Genomic DNA, 24,296 nt, shown 5'->3' on the forward strand with positions numbered 1-24,296 from the left:
TCCAAAATGAAAATAAATAAGGAAACACAAGCTTTAAAGCATACATTAAACAAATGGACTTAATTGATATTTATAGGACATTCCATCCAAAAACAACAGAATATACTTTCTTCTCAAGTGCTCATGGAACAACCTCCAGGATAGATCATATGCTGGGTCACCAATCAAGCCTTGGTAAATTTAAGAAAATTGAAATCGTATCAAGTATCTTTTCTGACAACAATGCTATGAGACTAGATGTCAGTTATAGGAAAAAAATCTGTAAAACATACAAACATGGAGGCTAAACAATACACTGGGCTTCCCTGGTGGCACAGTGGTTGAGAGTCCGCCTGCCGATGCAGGGGACACAGGTTCATGCCCCGGTCCGGGAAGATCCCACATGCCACGGAGCGGTTGGGCCCGTGAGCCATGGCCGCTGAGCCTGCACGTCCGGAGCCTGTGCTCCGCAACGGGAGAGGCCACAACAGTGAGAGGCCTGCGTACCGCAAAAAAAAAAAATAAATACACTGCTAAATAACCAAGAGTTCACTGAAGAAATCAAAGAGGAAATCAAAAAATACCTAGAAACAAATGACAGTGAAAACACGACGATCTAAAACCTATGGGATGCAGCAAAAGCAGTTCTAACAGGGCAATTGATAGCAATACAATCTTACCACAAGAAACAAGAAACATCTCAAATAAAAAACCTAACCTTACACCTAAAGCAATTAGAGAAAAATACCCCAAAGTTAGCAGAAGGAAAGAGATCATAAAGAGCAGAACAGAAATAAATGAAAAACAAATGAAGAAAACAACAGCAAAGATCAATAAAACTAAAAGCTGGTTCTTTGAGAAGACAAACAAAATTGATAGACCATTAGCCAGACTCATCAAGAAAAAAAGGAAGAAGACTCAAATCAATAGAATTAGAAATGGAAAAGAAGTAACAACTGACACTGCAGAAATACAAGGATCATGAGAGATTACTACAAGCAACTATATGCCAATAAAATAGACAACCTGGAAGAAATGGACAAATTCTTAGAAAAGCACAACCTTCTGAGACTGAACCAGGAAGAAATAGAAAATATAAACAGACCAATCATAAGCACTGAAATTGAAGCTGTGATTAAAAACCTTCCAACAGAAGCCCAGGACCAGATGGCTTCACAGGCAATTCTATCAAACATTTAGAGAAGAGCTAACACCCATCCTTCTCAAACTCTTCCAAAATACAGCAGAGGGAGGACTACTCCCAATCTCATTCCACGAGGCCACCATCACCCTGATACCAAAACCAGACACAGATGCGATAAAAAAAGAAACCCAGGGCTTCCCTGGGGGCACAGTGGTTGAGAGTCTGCCTGCCGATGCAGGGGACACGGGTTCATGCCCCGGTCCAGGAGGATCCCACATGCCGCGGAGCAGCTGGGCCCGTGAGCCATGGCCGCTGAGCCTGCGTGTCCGGAGCCTGTGCTCCGCATGGGAGAGGCTGCAGCAGTGAGAGGCCCGCGTACCGCAAAAAAAAAAGAAAAAAAAGAAAACCACAGGCCAATATCACTGATGAACATAGATGCAACAATCCTCAACAAAATACTAGCAAACAGAATCCAACAGCACATTAAAAGGATCATACAGCATGATCAAGTGGGATTTATCCCAGGAACGTAAGGATTCTTCAATATATGCAAATCAATCAATGTGATAAACCATATTAACCAACTGAAGGAGAAAAACCACATGATCATCTCAATAGATGCAGAAAAAGCTTTGGACAAAATTCAACACCCATTTATGATAAAAACTCTCCAGACAGCAGGCATAGAGGGAACTTACCTCAACATAATAAAGGCCATATATGACAAATCCACAGCCAACGTCGTTCTCAATGGTGAAAAACTGAAACCATTTCCACTAAGATCAGGAACAAGACAAGGTTACCCACTCTCACCACTATTATCCAACATAGTTTTGGAAGTTTTAGCCACAGAAATCAGAGAAGAAAAAGAAATAAAAGGAATCCTAATCGGAAAAGAAGAAGTAAAACTGTCACTGTTTCCAGATGACATGATACTATACATAGAGAATCCTAAAGATGCCACCAGAAAACTACTAGAGGTAATCAATGAATTTGGTAAAGTTGCAGGATACAAAATAATGCACAGAAATCTCTTGCATTCCTATACACTAATGACGAAAAATCTGAAAGAGAAATTAAGGAAACACTCCCATTTACCACTGCAACAAAAAGAATAAAATATTTACCTAAGGAATAACCCTACCTAAGGAGACAAAAGACCCATATGCAGAAAAGTATAAGACACTGATGAAAGAAATTAAAGATGACACAAAGAGATGGAGAGATATACCATGTTCTTGGTTGGAAGAATCAACATTGTGAAAATGACTATACTACCCAAAGCAATCTACAGATTCAATGCAATCCCTATCAAACTACCAATGGCATTTTTCACAGAACTAGAACCAAAAATTTCACAATTTGTATAGAAACACAAAAGACCCCGAATAGCCAAAGCAATTTTGAGAAAGAAAAACAGAACTGGAGGAATCAGGCTCCCTGACTTCAGACTATACTACAAAGCCACAGTAATCAAGAGAGTATGGTACTGGCACAAAAACAGAAATATAGATCAATGGAACAGGATAGAAAGCCCAGAGATAAACCCACGGACATATGGTCACCTTATCTTTGATAAAGGAGGCAAGAATATACAATAGAGAAAAGACAGTCTCTTCAGTAAGTGGTGCTGGGAAAAGTGGACAGCTACATGTAAAAGAATGAAATTAGAACACTCCCTAACGCCACACATGAAAATAAACTCCAAATGGATTAAAGACCTAAATGTAAGGCCAGACACTATAAAACTGTTAGAGGAAAACATAGACATAACACTCCATTATATAAATCAAAGCAAGATCCTTTTTGACCCACCTCCTAGAGAAATGGAAATAAAAACAAAAATAAACAAGTGGGACCTAATGAAACTTAAAAGCTTTTGCACAGCAAAGGAAACCAGAAACAAGACGAAAAGACAACCCTCAGAATGGGAGAAAATATTTGCAAATGAAGCAACTGACAAAGATTAACCTCCAAAATTTACAAGCAGCTCATGCAGCTCAATAACAAAAAAACAAACAACCCAATCCAAAAATGGGCAGAAGACCTATATAGACATTTCTCCAAAGAAGATATACAGATTGCCAACAAACACATGAAAGGATGCTCAAGATCACTAATCATTACAGAAATGCAAATCAAAACTACAATGAGGTATCACCTCACACCGTTCAGAATGGCCATCATCAAAAAAATCTACAAACAATAAGTGCCGGAGAGGGTGTGGAGAAAAGGGAACCCTCTTGCACTGTTGGTGGGAATGTAAATTGATACAGCCACTATGGAGAACAGTACGGAGGTTCCTCAAAAAACTAAAAATTGAATTACCATACGACCCAGCAATCTCACTACTGGGCATATACCCTGAGAAAACCGTAATTCAAAAAGTCATGTACCACAATGTTCACTGCAGCTCTATTTACAATAGCCAGGACATAGAAGCAACCTAAGTGTCCACTGACAGATGAATGGATAAAGAAGATGTGGCACATATATACAATGGAATACTACTCAGTGAAACTGAGTTATCTGTAGTGAGGTGGATGGACCTAGAGACTGTCATACAGAGTGAAGTAAGTCAGAAAAAGAAAAGCAAATAGCATATGCTAACACATATATATGGAATCTAAAAAAAAAATTAAAAATGGTTCTGAGGAACCTAGGGGAAGCACAGGAATAAAGACACAGACATAGAGAATGGACTTGAGGACACAGGGAGGGGGAAGGGGAAGCTGGGATGAAATGAGAGAGTGGCATGGACATACATACACTACCACATGTAAAATAGATAGCTAGTGGGAAGAAGCCGCATAGCACAGGGAGATCAGCTCGGTGCTCTGTGTCCACCTAGAGGGGTAGGATAGGAAGGGTCGGAGGGAGATGCAAGGGAGAGGAGATGTGGGGATATATGCATATATAGCTGATTCACTTTGTTATAAAGCAGAAACTAACACAATATTGTAAAGCAATTATACTCCAATAAAGATGTTAAAAAAAGAATGACTAAAGCAAAATATGGCACAATTTGAATACTACATTCTCAAGTTTGTAAGTAAAAAGGATATCCACAGATACATTTACACATGCTAACAAATGCATTTAAAGTTTAGGGGGAAATTGGAACTATCTTGGAGTAGAATTTAGAAGATGGAGCTGGGGGCAGGTTGATTTTTCATTTTCTTTTTGTCTCCTCTTTTTGATTTTTATCATGTGCCATATTTCGTTTACCTTCTTAAATAGGCAAATATGTAAAAGGAAAAACAGATATAACTTTAAATAATGAATTATCTATTATAGATGAAGGGCTCTTTAGGAGTATCAGGATATAGGAAAATTGCATCTGAACTCTTCCAAAACAAAATGTTTTGAACCTGTGGTTATAAAAATCCTCTCTAGAATTATCCTTTACATTTTCAGAGTTCCTTATCATCACTTGCCAAGTGTTCTTCCCAGTAAACTATTAGCAATTCACAGACCAAAAGTAAATAAATAAATATAAATATATTAAATTATATATATATATATATATATATATAGTGACCTACAAGCAGTGCCAAACAGGAAGGACAGAAGCACTCCTAGAAGCCCCACACTAAATTGTATATCTCTGGCCACAGAACGACACGACTTTAAAATTTTTTTTATTTTATATTGGAATATAGTTGATTAAAAATGTTGTGTTAGTTTCAGGTGTACAGCAAAGTGATTTAATTATACATGTACATATATCTGTTCATTTTCAAATTATTTTCCCATTTAGGTTATTACAGAGTACTGAGCAGAGTTCCCTGTGCTGTACAGCAGGTCCTTGTTGGTTATCTGTTTTAATACAGCTGTGTGTAGGTGTCAATCCCAAACTCCCAATCTATCCCTCCCCCACACGCTTCCGCAGTAGCCATAAATTCATTCTCTAAATCTGTGAGTCTGTTTCTGTTATGGAAATAAATTCATTTGTATCATTTTTTTAGATGCACGCATACGACTTTTCCATTAATTTGTATAGTATCATTGTGAGGAGTAGAGAACGGGAGAACCTTTGAGGTCCACGCTGAACCACCTTGAGATCCACACTTTGAAACTATGTTTTAGATGAGGTAACAACCTCTCCATCTCAGTTTCTTCATTCAGAAAACAGAAGTTATACACTCAGGTTTTTATGAGAGCTATACAAGATTAAAATTTGTTAAGCACATAGTACAGTATCTGGTACATGAAAATCACTTAACAAAGGAAAGTTATTGTCATTGTAATCTCTGTAGAATTACCTCTTTTCTATCAAGTAGACCACACCTTCGCAGCAAGGGCAATATCACTCCCAAAGGCGGAAGACTCATTCTTGGAGGGTGAAAAGCTTAAGTATTGCAATGGTGTGTGGCTCTTCTAAACTCGACCCTACACAACAAAATAGTATTCCTTAGTACTTAATTTCTCTCACTAATAGAAGGCAATAAGGAAAAAAAATAGTTGGGGAAGAATGAAATAGGCTAGTAACTTGCTTAAGAATTATGTATAAATGCTGTTACCAACTTTATAAACTTCAAAGAATAAAATGTTTACATAAATGAAAGTTAATCTCCTGAAGTACAAAGTTAGAGAAATAGTGCCTGTTTCTGTCTACACACCTGAATGATTGCAATTCGTGCACATAGCAATAAGAAACATGAAAGAAAGGGGATCAGCCTCAGGACATAGTTATGTATGTCACTGGATGACAGTGGTGTCTATAAGGAAATTTATATTGGTGGGCCAAATATAAACCACAAATACTTGTGATTAAACCATTGGAAATCTTATTCCAAGCAAGGCAACAAAAAGAGTGTTGCATCACATTTACTACTGTTTGAAGAAGACTGATTGTGTGAAATCAGAAGTAGCCGTAAAATAAATAACTTCTGAGTAGTAGGAGACATAGAACTAATGGAAGAGAAATGTTTCTCTAGTCCTGCCAGAAAAGCCTTTCTTTTAGCTTTCTGCCCCTAAGTAGCAAAACGCCACTGTGAGAGTCCAAAACAATGATGGACGGCTTGACACATGGTGAGGGTCACTGTGTGTGGTTCTCTGTGGCACTCGTCTGCACACTGCCTCTGAGCACCGAGCTGACTGGGCTCCCGTATCTCTTCACGGTTTCTATCTACACCCAGAGTATAAGGCCTAAGGCTACTTCCCCGGCTGCGTACTTGGCAGTGGTGGAAAACTCCAAGCGAGGCACTCAGGGCTTTGGTCTCCAGCTGGTTGAGCAGGTCTTGAAGAGGGAAACAGAAGAAGATAGACAAACAGAGCAATTTTGAAAGAGAACAAAGTTGGAAAATTTTGCACTATCTGGTTTCAAGGCTTATTATGAAGCTACAGTAATCAAGACAGTGTGTTTTGGCATACAAATAGACACACAGATCAATGAAATAAAATAGAGAGTGCAGAAATACTCCCACACATACATGGTTGAATGATTTTCAACAAAAGTCTAGACTTTTCAATTTCAAATTCCAAGTATTTCAATGGGAAAAGAATAGTCTTTTCAACAAAGGGTGATGGAATAAATGGATATCCGTATGAAATAAAATGAACCTTGGCCCTTTCCTGCTACCATATAAAAAAATAACCTTAAATGAGTCAAAAGGACCCAAGATAAGAACTAAAACTGTAAAACTCCCACAAGAAAACAAAGAAAGTCTTATCATTGGGCAGAGATTTCTTAGATAGGACTTGAAAGATATAAACCATACATCTTATAAAATATATGAAAAAAAAAAATAGAACTTTACCATAATTTAAAACTTCTGCTATTTGAAAGTCTCACCAATAAGAAAATTAAAAAGCAAGCTACTGACTGGGAGAAAATATGTGCAAAACATAGATCTGAATACGTTATACCCATAGCGTATAAAGAATTCTTACCACTCCAGGACTGCAAAGACCCAATAGAAAATAAGATTTGAAAAAACACTGTGACATAAAAGACATATGAATGGCAAACATCAATAGTTATTTGGGAAATGCAAATTAAAACCACAGAGATATCACTAAACACAAACTAGAATGGTTAAAATTTAAAAGATGATAACACCAAGTGCAAGCAAGAATACAGAGCAACTGGAATTCTTATACATTGCTGGTGAGGATGTGAAATGGTACAGCTACTTGTGAAAGCGGTTGGCAATTTCTGATAGAGTTAAATATATAATTACCATACATCCTAGCAATCTCACTGCTAGGTGAAATAAAAACCTAGGAGAAATAAAAACCTATGTCCTGTAAAAAGACTTGTACATGAATGTTTATATAATTTACATTCATAATAGCCAAAATCAAGAAATAACTCGTGTCCTTTAATCAGTGAATGGATAACCAAATTGTGGTATATCCATATAATGGCATACCATTCAACAAAGAAGAAAAACAAACTGTTGATTCAAACAACAATATTAATGAATCCCAAAAGCATTTTGCTAAGTGACAGAAGCAGACATCAAAGATTACATATCAGGCTTCCCTGGTGGTGCAGTGGTTAAGAATCCGCCTGCCAATGCAGGGGACACGGGTTCAAGCCCTGGTCCGGGAAGATCCCACATGCCGCGGAGCAACTAAGCCCGTGCGCCACAACTACTGAACCTGTGCTCTGGAGCCCGTGAGCCACAACTACGGAAGTCTGCGCACCTAGAGCCCGTGCTCTGCAACAAGAGAAGCCACCGCAATGAGAAGCCCAGGCACCACAACAAAGAGTAGCCCCTGCTCGCCGCAACTAGAGAAAGCCCGCATGCAGCAACAAAGACCCAATGCAGCCAAAAATTAATTAGTTTTTTAAAAAAGATTACATATGATATGATTATATTTACATGAAATTCCAGGAAAAATACCGTAGCAACAGAAAGCAAATCAGTGGTTTCCAAGGGCCTGGCAAAGGGGCACAAAAGAACTCTTGGGGGTGATGGGCATGTGCTATACCTTAATAATAATGGTAGTTATATGGCTGCCTATCTCAAAAGCCATTAAATTGTAGACTTGAAATTGAGGGGTTTGTTGAATGTAAATTATATCTGAATAAGGTTTATTTTTTTAAATGATTAAAAAGGAAATACAAAAGAAAATTAAGACATTAAATCAGAGGTTCATTGTCTTCAGAGGATATTCATAGTAGGATTCCTAAAATGAAAGAACAAAGAAACAGAAGGGGGGGAAAAATCAAAGAAATAACATAAAACAACTTCCAGAACTGAAAAATATGGGTACTGAATGCTTAGCATAAAAAATGAAAAAAATGCCTAAATCAATGTGCCTCTATGTTAAATTTCAGAATATCAGAATAAAGGGAGGGTCCTAAAAGCTTTTGGGAAAGGGAGGGTGGGGAAGTTACACACATAGAAGCAGGAATGAGAATGGCTTAGCACTCTTCACACTGGGATTAGGAGATAGAAGACAAATGAAAAAATGTTATTTCCAACATGTAATGCTATATCATTTTTACCAATTAAGCATGAGAATAGAATAAAGGCAGTTCCAAACATTTAAGACACGAAAAGTTCCTCCATGCATTCTTCCTTATAAACCATCAGAAAATTCGTTCCATCAAAACTGAGGCCTAAACTAATAGTAAGATACGGGTTTCGGAAACAGGACATCCAATACCGAGAAGGAAATGAGATTCCCAGGATACTGCGGAAGGAAAACTTCAAGCTGATGGCTGTGCAGCAGGCCTGGAGATCAAACAGTCCGCTTTGGATGAGAAGGGGTCCGGTGAGGTGGGAGGGGGCTTTATGAAGAATGTCTCCAAGACAACTAATGTCCCCAAGGGAAAAAAAAATGGTCCAATGGAAGAACTGATACGCACGCACTTCTATGATGATAGGGATTTTCCACCGTGGAAAAGGGTTTGGTAATGTATGAGCAGTGGTCAGGTTTAAAGTTCAGGGAAAACAAAGAATAGTTCAAGAAAGGAAATATAGTCCGAATACACTAAGAGGCTCATTTCAGGAATAATATTCGCATGGTAATTAAAATAAAAATTCAGAATAGTGTTTGTTTTTTTAATTATAACATTATTGGGAGGAACAGAGACAGGAAGTAGAAAGTGGGAGGTGGAGGATATCAACAGACAGACAAAATCTAAAATTGAAAAAATACCAGTATCTTAGACATACATAAACAGAAGAAAGAGCTAAAAGTTTTAAAGATAAATGCCTCTGTGGAGTGGAAATTATATGTAAAGGGTCAGAAAGTGGTCTACGTTTTTTTTATTTTGAGCCTTGTACTTCTACCTGATTTTTAAAAACTATGTATACATGTATAATTTTAATTAAAAAATTAAAATGCAAGGGGAAGGATTTGTCATCCAAAGAAGTAAAACTTATGAGCCGGACCACCTGCCAGTGCAGGCCCACCCCTGGCGCTAGTTCCTTTCGCCCGTTAGAAACCAGCGGGCGCGGCTGCATGCGGTGCCTGCAGCGTCTGCAATTAGGCAGTCACTGTGGATGGACCCCATTCCCACCCCACTCAAGGCCACTCAAGGTTTAAGTCAGTTCCATCAAGACATTCCACATTCTTCGTATCAGTCAACTTAAGCCCATCTGTTGACCCCCGTCAAGGTCTACATTATAATTACGCCTGGTGGGCTGCCAATCAAGCCACCTTCCCTGTGAACCTCCAGAAGGAAGAGAGCACCACCCTGAACCCCCATAAGGCCATCCTATACCATAACCTCTGGAAGGGTGAGAGGGGGAGCGTACGTTCTGCGAAACGCAGGAGAGTTCAGCGTGCACGCTGGTGCCTACGAATGGGTGAATAGGGCCAAAGTAAGGAAAGGCACAAAACAACAAAACTAGGGCTTCCCGTTGGCCCAAGTCATTCTTCGCGTAATTACTTTACCTTTTTGACTGAGAATTTCCACTGTCTAATCGTCCTGGGTTTACATGTGTCTGTAAAAGAGTTCCCGATATCATACAAATGATGTGGAACTGGGGCTCCAGATCAAGACGGCAGAGCGGGAAGATCCTGCGCTCCCCCTGCTCGCACAGACACACCAAAACTAAAGCTACACACAGAGCGATTATCTCTGAGAAAGACCTGGAGGCTAGGGGGACAGGTGTTCGACAGCGAAGGGTATAAATAAGAAAAGGCCACTTCAAGACAGGTGGGAGGGGCAGAGATGCGGTCTAGTCAGAACCCACCCCCCAGCCCACGTGTGGCGACCCTCAAGTGTGAGGGACGTCACAGCCGTGGAGGTCCCCCCGGGGAGCAAGGGGTCCAAGCCCGGGTCGAGCTCCCGAGCCCAGGGAAACCGCCCCAGGAAACAGGCCCTCCCCACGCCTGGTTTTTAACAGCAGAGCTGACACCCAGGAGAAGCCAGGCTCTGCTCTTGCGGCGCTGGTCCAGGTCCCGGCACCGAGGAGGCAGCTTGAAAAGCGCTGGGCCCCGCACGGAGAGCCCCTGATGGAAGCTGCCTTCAGGGGGGCCGGATGTGGCGCACCGCCTCCGGGGGCCGCAAAACGTACCCGGTGCTTCGGGCCAAGCTCTGGGCCTCGAGCCTCAGCCACTCTCGCCAGAGCCTCTCCGCCATCTCACCGAGGCAGCTCCGCACGAGGCCCCATTTTACGGATGAGGAAACCGACAAATCGAGCGCCGCCCGCATGGACCCCGGCGTCAACACCCCAGTCTAAACCTTGAAAACGGGACACGGGTTGCGTATCACTGAAAGGTGAAGAGGTAAGACGTCTGACAGCTTCATGTGAGAGCGACCCCTACCCGCCGGGCCAACAGCTCGCTAACTGAGCTTCCGCTCGACGTAGGGGTCCGTCTGCTCTTTGCTCCCACTCTCCCCAGGCTTTCCTTGGCGCCGGCTCCGAGGAGTCTTGACAGCCGGCGTTCCCCGTCATAGCCCCTCCATTTGCGAACTTAGACTCCTTGCTAACAGTGCCTTTCCTTTCATTCCGAACACTTCTATACCTCCGGGCTTTAGGACCTGGGGCTGCCTGCACAACTGGGTCCTCAGCTCTTCGAAGCAGCAGCAAACAGCCCCCGGACTGCCCCCCCCCCCGCCCGTCCGCCCGCCCCGGGCCTGAGGCGCTAAAGGTGCTCCCGCGAGCCCGGGAAGCCTCCCCCCGAGGGGGTCTTAGCTCCCGGCCGCACGGGGCACAGCTGCCATCTGGTGGGCGCAAGCGGGAACTGCATCAGCCCGCCCTGGGGACATTCCCCTGAACGCAGCAGGCTAGCGCCCCTTCCTCTGCCGCAAGCACTTATCTCGAAGGCGGGCAGATCTGGGCAATATTCTTAAATTTCCTCTAATGTCTCATTTGGTCTTCTAAATTTCACAGCCTTTCAAGGTTTTTTTTTAATGTAAGCCTTGTGGAAAAAAAAATCCTTTGAATGTTTAAAAGAAAAAAATCATTTTCACGTTCTTTTAAAGATGATTGGAATATTGCTTCAAAAAATATAAGAAACTTAGTTCTGTCCCTCAGCATCTTTACATATCTTTCTACATGTATGGATTCGAAGTTAATAAAGAAAGAGCGCTCAAAAGCACTTCTTATCCATTCAACACACATTTACGCGGTGCTTACCACGTCCCAAGTAATATGCTAGATCTGGGATATCAACATGAGTAAGACCTGGTTCCAAAGCTCAGACAGAATTCAATGCCTCCGAACATGTTCATTTTAGACAAGTACATTACACAGTCGTGCATTACCCATTCATTTCTGTCACTCCCAATTTCTTCTTCCCAATATCGTCTGGGTCTCCTAGGACATCATTTGATGTAGTATTACTAAAAACCATATGCTACATGCCACATTTTCCTAAAAACTCCTCGTTGTTGTGAGTGATTCCCCCAATCTCCTTGATACATCTAAATATCACTCCTTCCAAATTAAAAAGAAAAATAATTTCCTTGTCTCTCTGCTCTGGGGAGAGTGCTAATAACTTTTAAAACATCTTACTCCTTCTTCCTCACGTGAGAAGAATAAAAATGTAGTAAAAGTAGCATTGACTTTCAAGCACAAAGGGACTGGGTTCAAATCCTGACATATGTACTGTGCACCACTGACAAAAGTACTTTACCTCCCTGCTTCTGGGTTCTCTCATCTATAAAAAGGGAGCAACAAAGCTAAACTCACAGCGTCTTTATTAGGAAGTGTTACAGATAATAAACCCATAAGATTACCATAGCCCCTCGTATACAGTTAGCACAACTTTAGTGTTAATTCTCCTCCCCTTTCTATCACAGGAATACCTGGGAGATACTGCAGGTTCAGTTCTAGACCACTGTAATAAAGTGAATGTCACAATAAAGCAAGTCATACAAATTTTTTTGTTTCCCTGTACACATAAAAGTTATGTTTACACCATAGCCTATTAAGGATGTAATAGCATTACATCTTTAAAAAATAATATACATGCCATAATTTTAAAATACAAAGCAAAAAAATTGCAATAGTAATATCAAAGATCGCTAATCATAAATCAACAAATATTAATAATGAAAACGTTTAAAACATTGCAAGAATTACCTAAATATGACACAGAGACACAAAGGGAACATGTGGAAATGTCGGGAAAATGTGCCCAACACACTTGTTCGACACAAGGTTGCCACCAACCTTCAATCTGTAAAAAGCGCAGTATCTGCAAAGTGCAGTAAAGCTAAGTGCATGTGTATCTCCACAGTTTTAGCCCTTTTATTTCACCAAAATTTCTCATTGCTCATTACAGAAGCTTACATAACAACTTCCATATTTCAATTAGAAGAGTGCATCACAATGTAGAAAAGTCATACTCTATGTAGAGGTAGACTTCCTCTGGTTAAATAAATAGCAACTCATAATTTTTTATGGATTTATGACTCATGCTGAACTGAAACCAAAGGTATTCCTTATATAGGTAATTACTTTTAGTTCCCCAATGCCAAATTTGTTATTTTAGCACCTCCGTGTGTGGCTCCAAAAACATTAATTTTTCTATTTTGAGTCAGTTCCAGACAAGAGACGTAAATTCCCACGTTTTATAAGACTTGTTTCTATACCATCAAATAGTCATGAAGAACAAGGAACCTTAAAAGATACCCTGGTTAAGCCCCAGGCAAAAATAACAAGTATTCAAGAGACAATTTATGGTTCTTAGTCTAATCAAATTTATTTATCCTTCTAAGCAACATGTTTTTATTTATATCTAGTTAAATATTTTATTAATGCAGGTGGACACAGAAAGAAATCTGTCAAGTTCCTCTCCACAGCAGTTCTTTTTCCATCTTGAGAACTCTGGGTGAAGTCACCTTCCTCTTTTCTTTTCCAAGTTAAATCATTCCAGTTCCTTTCATTTTTCTTCACAGGGCATGCCTTACACTTCTCCATTTTTTTCTGACCTATCTGAATTTCTTGACACTTTACTAATGTCTAAGCGATCATTAATTTCTAGGCAAAGTACTGGAGAGCCAGCTTGGTAGTACAGCATCTTTTTCTAGTCATGAGGAGACACAGTGAATCCTCTCCCATGGAAATGCTTGCAAGTACATTAGACAGATGCTCTGAGGAAACTAGATTCAACACATTTGGCACACACACACACACAAAAAAAACTTATGAGATTGTTGTTGAGATCTTACAATCAGACTTTTATCGAATCAGCAGTTAAAATTAATAAATGAAGTAATTTGAGGCTATGTCTATTCCATTAATTCACCAATATCTTCAATACACATTTTGCACTAAGTTGACAACATAACAAAAAGGGGGGGGGGTACAATTCCTGTCCTCGGGGCATTTATGATGTCTTAGGAGAAAAATAACAGAAACAAGAAATTATACATGCTCAAGAAAAAAAAACACAGAAACTTCAAAAATAACAGAATAGAAACTGAGTCTGTAATTGCTGAAAAAATGAAGAACACAGAAATGATGAAAGTCAAGATGGATAATCCAGTGGCAAGATTTCTGGGGTAAGCTCATTTTGAAGAAGTGGCAAATTCTTAGAGGTTATCTAATCCACATCCATCCCATGTGCTTCATCTTTCTCATGAAGAAAGGCCGTGCTGATATTGAAATGAGAGACCTTCTTGTTCATCACGGCTTTCAAGACCAGTTCAATTTAATTAGTTTTCCTCTTCCCAAATGAAAAGATTTTCATCTTCAAAAATATAAAATATTTCTAATGTGCTTCTGTTGCTGATATCTAAGGATGCCTCAACTTGGCAGAATAGGCAGGCTTGGCCAAGCATTTCACAGGAGCAATGATAGTTATTTTCTCTTACCACTTGGTTGAGATTTGTTCTTGAGTTCTGGAATCTGTTATTTAGGACGTTGTTATTCTCATCAACTACTTCAAAGATTTCATTTGTCTGATTTTCGGGGTCTTGTATATTTGAATTCACAGGACCCCCAACTAGCAACAATGTGTGCAAGAAATTCTTTAAATATGACTGAAACTTATTTAAATTATTTTCTTCCTCTAAGCCCAAGAAGTTAATTCTTTTTAATTTTCTCCTTTTATCCATCAAGTCAAATGTGCTATTAAAATAAAGCCAATCAAATGTACTGCCAATGGCATTATCAATAAATGCTTTTCTACTACTTGCTTTATTGTTCTTATCTCTGAACACGTTTTTGTCTGACTGTAGTAAACATGCGTGTATTTTCATCCATAATTGGAGACTCAAAGAATTTTCAATATCAGAATCCTTGCAATATGCAAATCCTCGGTGTTCCTCATTTACAGGCTGGTTAATAACAGGTAGTATTGGGCAATGTTGACCACAAATATTATAGAGTTTATCCAAAGAGTCACCTTCCTGAAGTGCACCGTGAATTACATTATTACCAGGCAATGGTTGGTTTTTAATAGTATCATCAGAGACAGGATGGACTTTGTTGCCAGCAGGTGTGAAGACATGAGTGACAGATGTGCATACTCTCTCTGACCTACGATTACACTTCTCATCTGCATGGTGGTTTGGTATTCTCTCCTGAGAACGAGTTTTATTTTGAACATCCAGCAAATCCTCGTGAAAAGGCTCAGAGTCGCTACAATGAGGCACGTTAAAATAATTGCATCTCAGTTCAGGAGGTTGGGTCAGTTCCTCCAATTCTGAAGAGGAGAGTTCAGCCATGTTTGGGCCTGGGGCCAAATTTCCAAAATGTGAATACGGTACCTCACTGCTGTTATTATCAAGTAGAGTATCCACTGATGTGGTGTCTGCATTGCCACACATGCCCCAATTTTCAAGAGATGATACTCTTAGCAAATGATTTTCTTTCAGGAGCCACTTGCCCTTGTCAATCAGTACCCCCTCTTCCATGTCTCTGGGAATTCTGTTATGACCATTTTGTTCAGTACCATGTTCCACAATGTCTTCCCCATGGTAACTGGCCCTCACATTATTAAAATCACATTTATCTCGCCTTTCCTCCTGAAATTTCTGCAACACAGTTGAATTACTAGATACCTGTTCAGAAGAGCCAAATGACTGACCTTCAGAATCATAAATACCTACTTTCCCAGCACCCTGAAATTCCATAGAATCATAAGGACAAACCTGAGATGTATGTGTAGACCCAGAGAAAAAAGACGGTTTCATAATCTCCGCTTTACCATAAAGTTTTTCTATTGTCCTTTTAACAAATCCTTTATTATAGTCTTTCTCTTGGGCCACCGCCTCACCACCGTCACTGGGGCCATCACTGGATGTTTTATATGACTGTTCATTCTCACTGTCTTGTCTATAATCTGACCAATCAGAAGTCCCTGACCTTTTGAAGTCATTTTTAAAATTAAGGAGAGACTCTGCAAAACTTCCAGTTTCCATGCTTTCCACCATCTTTTTTACTCTCATTTCAGTTTCTCCTTCAATGAGCTGCTTTTCAGTATTCTGCTTAGAATCATAGCAAAATACTAAAGATGGTGGTGTTGCCAGCCTCCTACTGATTGTCTCACAAATGACACCATTCCTTCCTTCTTCTTCTGTAATGTTCCTGCTAGAGACTCTGATCAATTCCAAATTTTTCCTAGCCTCTAATTCTTTTTGGATCAATTCTTCAGTAGCTTGCTCTCCTGAATTTACCTTTGTATTAAAGATATCAGCGTTCTGGTTTTCTAATTCTTCAGAAGATTCCAATTCTGAAATGTTTCTTTCACTTGATGTCATGCTGTTGGTTATTGAGCCTGGTTCTTCAGAAGTCTTTGAGTCTTCCTTATCAAAAGATGTATATGCATTTTCATCCTGAAATTTCTTTAATGAACAATTTTTAAACTCATCTAGAGAACTATGTTTCCTATGAAGTTCTGGTTCAGTTGCATCTTGGAAAAAGCCACCGTGGCTTAAATTACTGACATTTTGGTGTGACACCAATATACTAAAGCCATGTTTACACCCAGGGTCTGCCAAAATATTTAGGTCTTTCTGAACTTCACCAACTCTTTCTAACTCTTCGGTCAATTCCAAATTATCAGTATATGTGTTTTCTTTGGAATTTAAGAAGTCACTGGTATTACAGACTTTGATGGGAATGTAGGCCTCATCAACTGAGCAAGCCATCTCACAGATACGGTTTTCCTCATAAGCACAAGGCTTATGAGAAGACACAGTGTCAGTAAGTGAAGAGACCTCTCCTAGGAAACAAGCCTTATTCATGGAGGTCTGATCCGTGGTACAGCCATCACTGGGGAAAGAATTATCACTGAGGTTCCAAGTCTCTTTTGGAGGATAAGTCTTATTCACAGTGCACATCTCACATGGGGAGCAAGTCCCCTCTGCAACACAGACTTCAGAGACACTGTCCTCACTGGCAGAACAGCCTCCATCTAAAGAGGAGATTTTCTGTGTTTTCTCATTTTCAGTGCCTTTAGGAGCTATCTGAATGTTGGGTGTAGAACAATTTGCAGAAAGATCTATTGGAACCATGTCCTGCTCTTTCTCAGTGAGTCCAAAGTGATTTGTGGTTGATTCCACTAAACTGGCAACAGCAGCCTTCAAGTCATCTGCTTCCTCTTTGACAGCAATGTGCTTCAGAACCTCCAACAACGCAAGTATTTCTGAAGTTCTGCTGGTAGTCTTGTGAGCATCACCTCGACAGAAGCTATTCATACCTCCCTTTAGGTTTAGCACCAGGAGCCAAGCCAGAAGAACATTAGTGGATGAATTATATATCGGAGAAGGAAAGGGAATGTCTGCAAGTGAACCTGGCATTTGAACAACTCCATTCTGAGTCTTGTGACTACTAGGAACTAAAGCTTGCAGGTGGCGAAGCAACCAGACTGGTAACAGGTGTTTTGGGGTGTCCTCTTCCATGAGATCTACTTGAATGGCAGCCTCTACACTTTGTCCTTTTGTAGCTAGGTTTATGTCTCTGTAAACAAGGCTCACCTCGTGTCCTGACTTTTCAGCAGATACCTGACTTTTAGTATTAGCATCATCAATAGCTGACTGTGACAAAGTGCGATACTCATGGATGGAAAGCAAGTAAGCATCCTTCAGAGATTCAACCTGGCTCCCATAGAGATCTTTGCTAAGTTCTTCACTGTTATCTTTGTCAAAAGATGTACCGACCTCTTTCCCTAGATTATCTCCTGTCAAACTGGCATTTTCAGTTATATGTTTATTACCTTCCAGGACAAAATTATTTCCTTTTCCAGAACTTTTGTGGGAATTATTTCTTGGAAAACTGTTGTTATAACCTACCACACTCCTTCCCTTTGTGCATATTGGAGCTGACTGTCTAGGTTGCAAAGCTGAATCTGAACTTACGTTCTGCAACCATCTCTGTACATAATTTTGAACTGAATGATGGGTAACAGCCTCAGGAAAAACAGCTTTTTTCAAAGAAGCTAAGGAATTTGCCCTGGTTGTGACATGCTGTTTACTTACAATAGTATCTGATTTCAACCTATCCCCTTTTTGTTTTCTCTGGCTTCTTAAAGTTATGTGTGAATTATTAACTTTTGAAACTAAACCCTTCTTTGACGCTCCTCTCAAATACCAAGATGCTATTTCTGCTTGAGCCTGTGGACCACAAAAAGCATCGGGTTTCTGCTCAAGAAAGTTAAACATATGAAATAAATTTTGATTTTCAAAAGTATTTTTGCAATATCTAAATTCATTATGGGAAAACACTTTTTCTCCTTGACCAATTCCTCCTTTTGTAGGTCCTCCTAAGTTTACTTTGTTTAGTGGTCTGGATTTTCTTTTGGCTAAAAGTCCCTGAACCTTAGGATTATGAATAGTATTTAATTTATTTCTAGGGAGATTCCTGGAATTCACAGCATTATTACTTTTGGAAGAAAAATAATTTGACTCAATTACCGTATCACTTGCATGGAGGTCTTTCTCACAAAGTACCTCTCCTTTAAGGGGACTAAGTGAATCTTGCAGTATGGTTTCCTGTGCAATTCTACCTCTTGTGTTTATCCTTTTACTCTTCCTGGGGATTCCTTTCCTTGCAGTCTCCCCACCCTGATGCTTGGAATTTATCACACGCTGCTGACATGTCTTCTTTTGGCTGGCAACAGATGATGAAATCGGCTTTTCGTTTTCTGGAAGTTTTGTTAAACCACACTGAGAAAACTCACTAATTAGTTTGTCAATTCTTGTGGTGACAGTAGAGGATCCTACTGAAGCTGGGGTCTCTGAAATAGTTTTGTCAGTTCCAGAGTTGTTACCTGAAGAATGAGTTGCATCTGCTAAAAAGGGACTGGATCTATCGTTGGTGTTACCATAAGTTCTTAAATTCTTGACACTAGTTTTGTTGTCCGCTGTTACACTATCAACTATACCTTCCTCCACAACTGAGTTTTCTGATGCAGTCTGTGGCGAACCATTATTATGCGACATCTCTAACATCTTCTGACTTGTAATTTCTACAACACCAGCACTTAGTGCGTTTGATTTGAGCAGTCTGCTTTCCCTTTTTCTTTCTAAAGATGACTCTACCTGCTCATTGTTATCAACTTGAAGAAGTACTGGTCTGTTGGATACTGATGACATTTTACTGCAAGAATGTGTGAACATGTGATACTCAGATTTGTCTTCCCCATCTTTCCTTTCTTCACTATAGGAAAACTGCCCAATCATTTTCTCTTGCACTTCAGTTTCAGATACTAAGGTCACACTCCCTATCACAGATTTCTTTTGCCTGACTCTCCTTGGTCCAGGTGTAGGGGGCCTATAAAAATGATGTTTCGCTTGATCCTGAGTTCCCTGGGTGGCAGTTGTGTCCATAGCAGCGCTCTCCCAACTAGCAGAATTGCACGTTTCAGTATCCTGATCTCTCACTGGACTGCTGACCTCCTCCGCCAAACTGCCGTCTTGAATACTGCCTTTCTCCAGAGGTGAGACATCTGCAGACAATGAACATGCTGTAATCTTTAAACCAGATGACCCATCATCTGTTCTTCCTGGGAAACTGCTTATCTCACTCTTTTCATCATTATTAGAAAGATCAGCTCTACAGACAGTGGTTGTCCATTTTATGGTTTCCTCCTCTTTTATCTTGAATCGAACTTTCATCTCAACTGTCATAGTACCATCTTGATTAAAAATAATTGATTTCTCAACATCATCTTCAGAAGGATATATCAATAAATTCTGAGAATCATTTTTTTCTAAGGCCAAGTAACTTTCAGAAGCAAAAGAATGGTCTGAGTAGCAATCATTACTCTGCATTTTGTCAGAAGAAACAGAATAAATTTGAGACCTTGGGCTTGAAGGTACATGTGTGCTCACTTTCAAGATTTTAAAAGTAAAAGATGCCCCACATCAAAATATAATGCGGAAGACAGAGAAGTTATAAATATCCAATAGAAGAGGCAGCAAAGAAAGAAAACAAAAAATAATTAGTATGAAAAATACCATATTTTCTACATTTCATAGTAAGATGTTGTTAATAAGTTTCTCACCTCTATATATTCATTAGTCAATTTAGTTTACTGTAATATCTGGCACATTTCTACAAACTACCCTTTAAAAGAGAACTTATAACTCTACTTCAATGAGGAAATTCACAGAATTTTAATCTTAATGAGTTTAATAAGACAATTTTAAAAAGGAAAATATAAAGTAGAAATTGCTAAGGATTCTAGCAAAAATAAAGAGATTTTTGTGGGATTTGGTTTTGTTTTATTCTGTTCACCAGTACTGAAATTGGGGTCTAACCAAGTGCTGCTTACCTATTCATATAAGCAAGTAATAATTTACGGTGGTATTCATTTTCCTACCTGTGTATATCGACGAGAGATATCTATACCATTATGAAAGTAAAAACATTTTTAGAACTTATTTTAAAGGCTAGGTTAATCTAGTAATAATTATTAATTTAGCATTCATTTTGTATAATCAGTGCATTTATTTAATATCAGTCACAAAAGAGAACAGAGCTAGTCAAAGACCCAGATATCTAGGTATTTTTTTTAATGTGTACCTCTAGAGATAACCTTGGAACTCATGCTTTCTAAACTCAGTCAAATTAGTAGTTTGTATAGATGTGCACATGCTTACCATCAATTAAATACCTTTAGTTTCAAAGGATAAGCCTAGAGGTACTTCCTCTTATTTTTAGTATACTTTCACCAAAATTATAAATGAAACTGTCTCACTCATCATTTTTTAAAGTAAAACTTAACAAAGCCCTCAGATTCCCTGAAGCCATTAAAAATCATGCTCAGAAACCCACATCAGACAGAAGACAATAAAATCATTTTGATGAAATGACCAGGGTGAACTAACACTACCTGCACATAAGATACTGGGCAGCTGACGCCTACGGAACAAGACACATGAACGACTGGCTATTAGCGTATCCATGAAATAACTAAAGAACAACAGGAAGGAATAGTTGAGTCTGTCTAGTTTAGCAATAAGTAAAGGAATTAACACCACTTAAAATGTACCATTCCATGTTTACATAAAATAAAAATTAAAAAGGAAGTGTAAATGGCAATCAACACATTCGCCTGGAGCTAAAATACTGAGCACTGTAAATAATGAGATTAGCTCTGCCTGAAAAAGGGAATTTACAGCCTATCCCACACTCTTGGGTGTCAAGAGGCACTCCTCCTCCCCTATCCAAAGGATAACATCTCATTAGACGGCATTTCCTAAGGAACTATCAACCCGGAGTACTGTTAACCAGCATGAACTGGCTATATGAACCTTTTTTTTTTAATAAATAAAAAGTGGATTTAAGGGCCTGTGACTTTTACTGGAATAACTTCAGAAAGTAGAGCATGTATGTGTAGTTAGAGGTTTCTTTTTTTTTTTTTTTGGTCACGCAGTGCGGCATGCAGGATCTTAGTTCCCTGGACAGGGTTCGAACCTGTGCCCTCTTCTCCAGTGGAAGCGTGGAGTCCTAGCCACTGGACAGCCAGGGAATTTACAGAGCTTATTTTTAAATACGTCGATCAACTAACCTGAGCTCAGCTATGATCTGCATGGTATTATTTAGAGAAAACTCTGCAACTACCAGAGTGTCACTTACACATATTCCACGGAATTTAGAATTCCTCTCTAAATCAATGGTGGCACTTCGATCTTTTATCTAGGTATTAGATGCAAAAACAAAACCAGAAAACAAACAAAAAATAAACCTCATCCATTTAAACAGATATATCATTGACTGACTGACTTCAAAAAAATCTTTTTAAAAAAATTATCAGATGATCTCTACAACTCTCTCCAGCTACAAATATAACAAATTTCAGTTTAGAAGGTTTTGATCCTCTCCTTTTCTGTGATGAAGGAAATCGGTCATTTAAGATGAATTTTTGTTGTTGTTGAGGTTAAAAAAAAAAACAAAAACAACTCAGGGCTAAAAATAAGGGCTATATATTTAAGTGACTTACTTTTTCTGCCTTCTGACCTAGCATTTCCCTTGGGGTACACACGGTGAGAGATTATCCCCGGTACTCTAGCAGGAAGCAAGTACTTTTGGATGTCGTAATTTCCTGGTTTAAATGGCTCCCTTCCTGCTGCCACCACAGCTCCAGAGCTCAGGATCACAGCCTGGAGACTGGGAACCTAGGGGGGAAAAATCAAAGAGTTATGGTCCTGACATGAGCAGCATGAAGTTTTGTTCTTTCCATACGGTGAGTTTATAACTGATTAACTCAACAGCCTCCTGGGTTTGAAAGTGATAACCACCCACCACTCGCTGGGCACCAAATGACGTATAAAAATACCGAAGAACCAAGGGTGAGGGGGGAAGGGGGTGTTAGACCAACACCCGTCTTCAGCCCACAGCTGGCACAGGCCGACCAGTCTTCTGCCATCATAACCAAAAAAACCTTTAAAGGGTACACAGTACTGCCCCTGTCCTCCCCACCCAAGCATCCAGCTGGGAAAGGGCCTGACGGACACACCAGGACCGGGAAAGTGACACACAGGTCACAGGAAAAGGCTTTCTTTCTGTACCCAACAGAATGTCACTCTTGGCCACACCTTTTCAAGAAATATCGTCGAGACAGATTCTGTGCCAACACATTCTATAACGCGAGGCTCAGGGAACGGAGCACGCGAGGAAAAAACAAAGAGCCCCACAGGGCCCACGCCTCATTGCAACGACCCAGAAACGAACAGCCACAGGGGGGAGGGGGGAGGGGGAGCCAGCGCCCTCCCATGAGCAGGGAGCACGCACAGGCGCGGGAAAAGCCTTCCTTCCCCGGGGCCGCCATCACGTCCCTCACGATGCTCACCTTCCTTCCGTCCGTGGCGTAGAGCTTGGTCACCGGGCGCTGCATGACCTCGGTCAGGTGCTGCAGAAAGACCTCAAAGCTCTGCATGACCCTCCTGCTCAGGAGGACTGCACGTCTCGTCTTCGGGTCGCCATTCCTGAAGACCACTAGCCGCCGCGGCGCGCGCAGCATGCCAGGAACGGCGGGAGCGGCGGCGGCGCGTGCGCGCTGCGCATGCACGCTGAGGGCCCGGCTGCTGAGCCAGGGCCGCGGGCGCTGGCGGGCCTTTTCCAGGTCCACCGGCTGCATCTTCCTGCCATGGGAGCACAGGTACGACTGGCCGTCCTCCAGCTCCTCCAGGCGCGTGATGCTGTGCCTTCCTCGGGGGGTGCTGATGTTCCTCACCCCGAAGGGTAGGGGCACCTTCCCCGACAAATTATCCAGCAGAGCATCCAATGTCTTGAAAGAACGAGGGTTCAGCACCACCCGGACGCCGCCAAATTGCGGGTCTCCGCTCTTGTAGAAGCTGATCCTTTTGGCCACGACAGGCTGAGTGACGCCCAACTGGCGAGAAGGAACCTGACCTTCAGAAGAAATCCGACGAATCATGGAAAAACTGGTGGAAGGAGTTTCACTCATTTTGGTTGAGACCTGGAGAGGGAAGGAAATTATTCATCTTCACACAGTGAAGAATAGGTGCTAATGCTAAAGCCAGCTACCGATAGCTGTTCCTCGAATTTCATTCATTCATTCATTGATTCATTCATTATACCTACCTATTTTGAAAGATAACTTTCGGGGCTTAAAATAAGACATAAAAGCAGGGGCTTCCCGGCTTAAAATAAGACATAAAAGCAGGGGCTTCCCTGGTGGCGCAGTGGTTGAGAGTCCGCCTGCCGGTGCAGGGGACGCGGGTTCGTGCCCCGGTCCGGGAAGATCCCACATGCCGCGGAGCGGCTGGGCCCGTGAGCCATGGCCGCTGAGCCTGCGCGTCCGGAGCCTGTGCTCCGCAACGGGAGAGGCCGCAACAGTGAGAGGCCCGCGTACCGCAAAAAAAAAAAAAAAAAAGACATAAAAGCAGCAGTTAAGTAAGGGTATTTATAACTGAAACATTAAAAACAACCTAAAGACACTAATAAGGGCCTAGGTAGATAAATCATGATGTATACACCCATGGAAAACTATGAGCCGTTGAACATGGCTTTATTTATTGGCATAGAAAAATGGTCATGACCTATTTATTACTAAGTGAAAAAGCAGCTTATAGAATACACATGCTATGCCATTGCCAATGTGTACAATATTTATTATACTAGAAGGAGAAAGTGTGAAGTATACACAGCCCATTGTTGATGGTGGGTTATCTCTGATGGCAGAACTATGGATAATGTTTGTGTTTTTTATACATCGCCAAATTTTGTGAATCTTTAAAATTAGCAGGTATTATTGAACAGTTAAAAAAAAATCAGAAACCATCATCCAATGAGAAAAGAGTTTTGCAACTGATCGATTTAGTTCTGCATGTCCTGGCAGT

The 24,296-nt window shown here is 40.6% G+C and overlaps 2 protein-coding genes across 2 annotated transcripts in view; both read right to left on the reverse strand.

Annotated features, from left to right (window-relative positions):
- RP1 (RP1 axonemal microtubule associated) overlaps positions 1-23,424 on the reverse strand; it is a 193,549-nt gene extending 170,125 nt beyond the window's left edge. The window contains 2 exon segments of the mRNA XM_089898599.1: positions 21,935-22,109; positions 22,784-23,424. Of these exon segments, the coding sequence (XP_089754725.1) occupies positions 21,935-22,109; positions 22,784-23,401 (793 nt within the window). The 5' untranslated portion in view covers positions 23,402-23,424.
- Positions 12,887-19,832, reverse strand: LOC149747064 (oxygen-regulated protein 1-like). The gene has a single exon (XM_089899158.1). It carries the CDS (start codon positions 19,758-19,760, stop codon positions 14,199-14,201), a length of 5,562 nt encoding a protein of 1,853 aa, XP_089755284.1. The 5' UTR covers positions 19,761-19,832; the 3' UTR covers positions 12,887-14,198.
- Positions 23,425-24,296: the final 872 nt, after the last annotated feature.

This window comes from Delphinapterus leucas, chromosome 17, assembly GCF_059928025.1.
Source record: "Delphinapterus leucas isolate spDelLeu-1000000601 "Yukka" chromosome 17, BTC_Dleu_Yukka2, whole genome shotgun sequence".
Taxonomy (NCBI): Eukaryota; Metazoa; Chordata; class Mammalia; order Artiodactyla; family Monodontidae; genus Delphinapterus; species Delphinapterus leucas.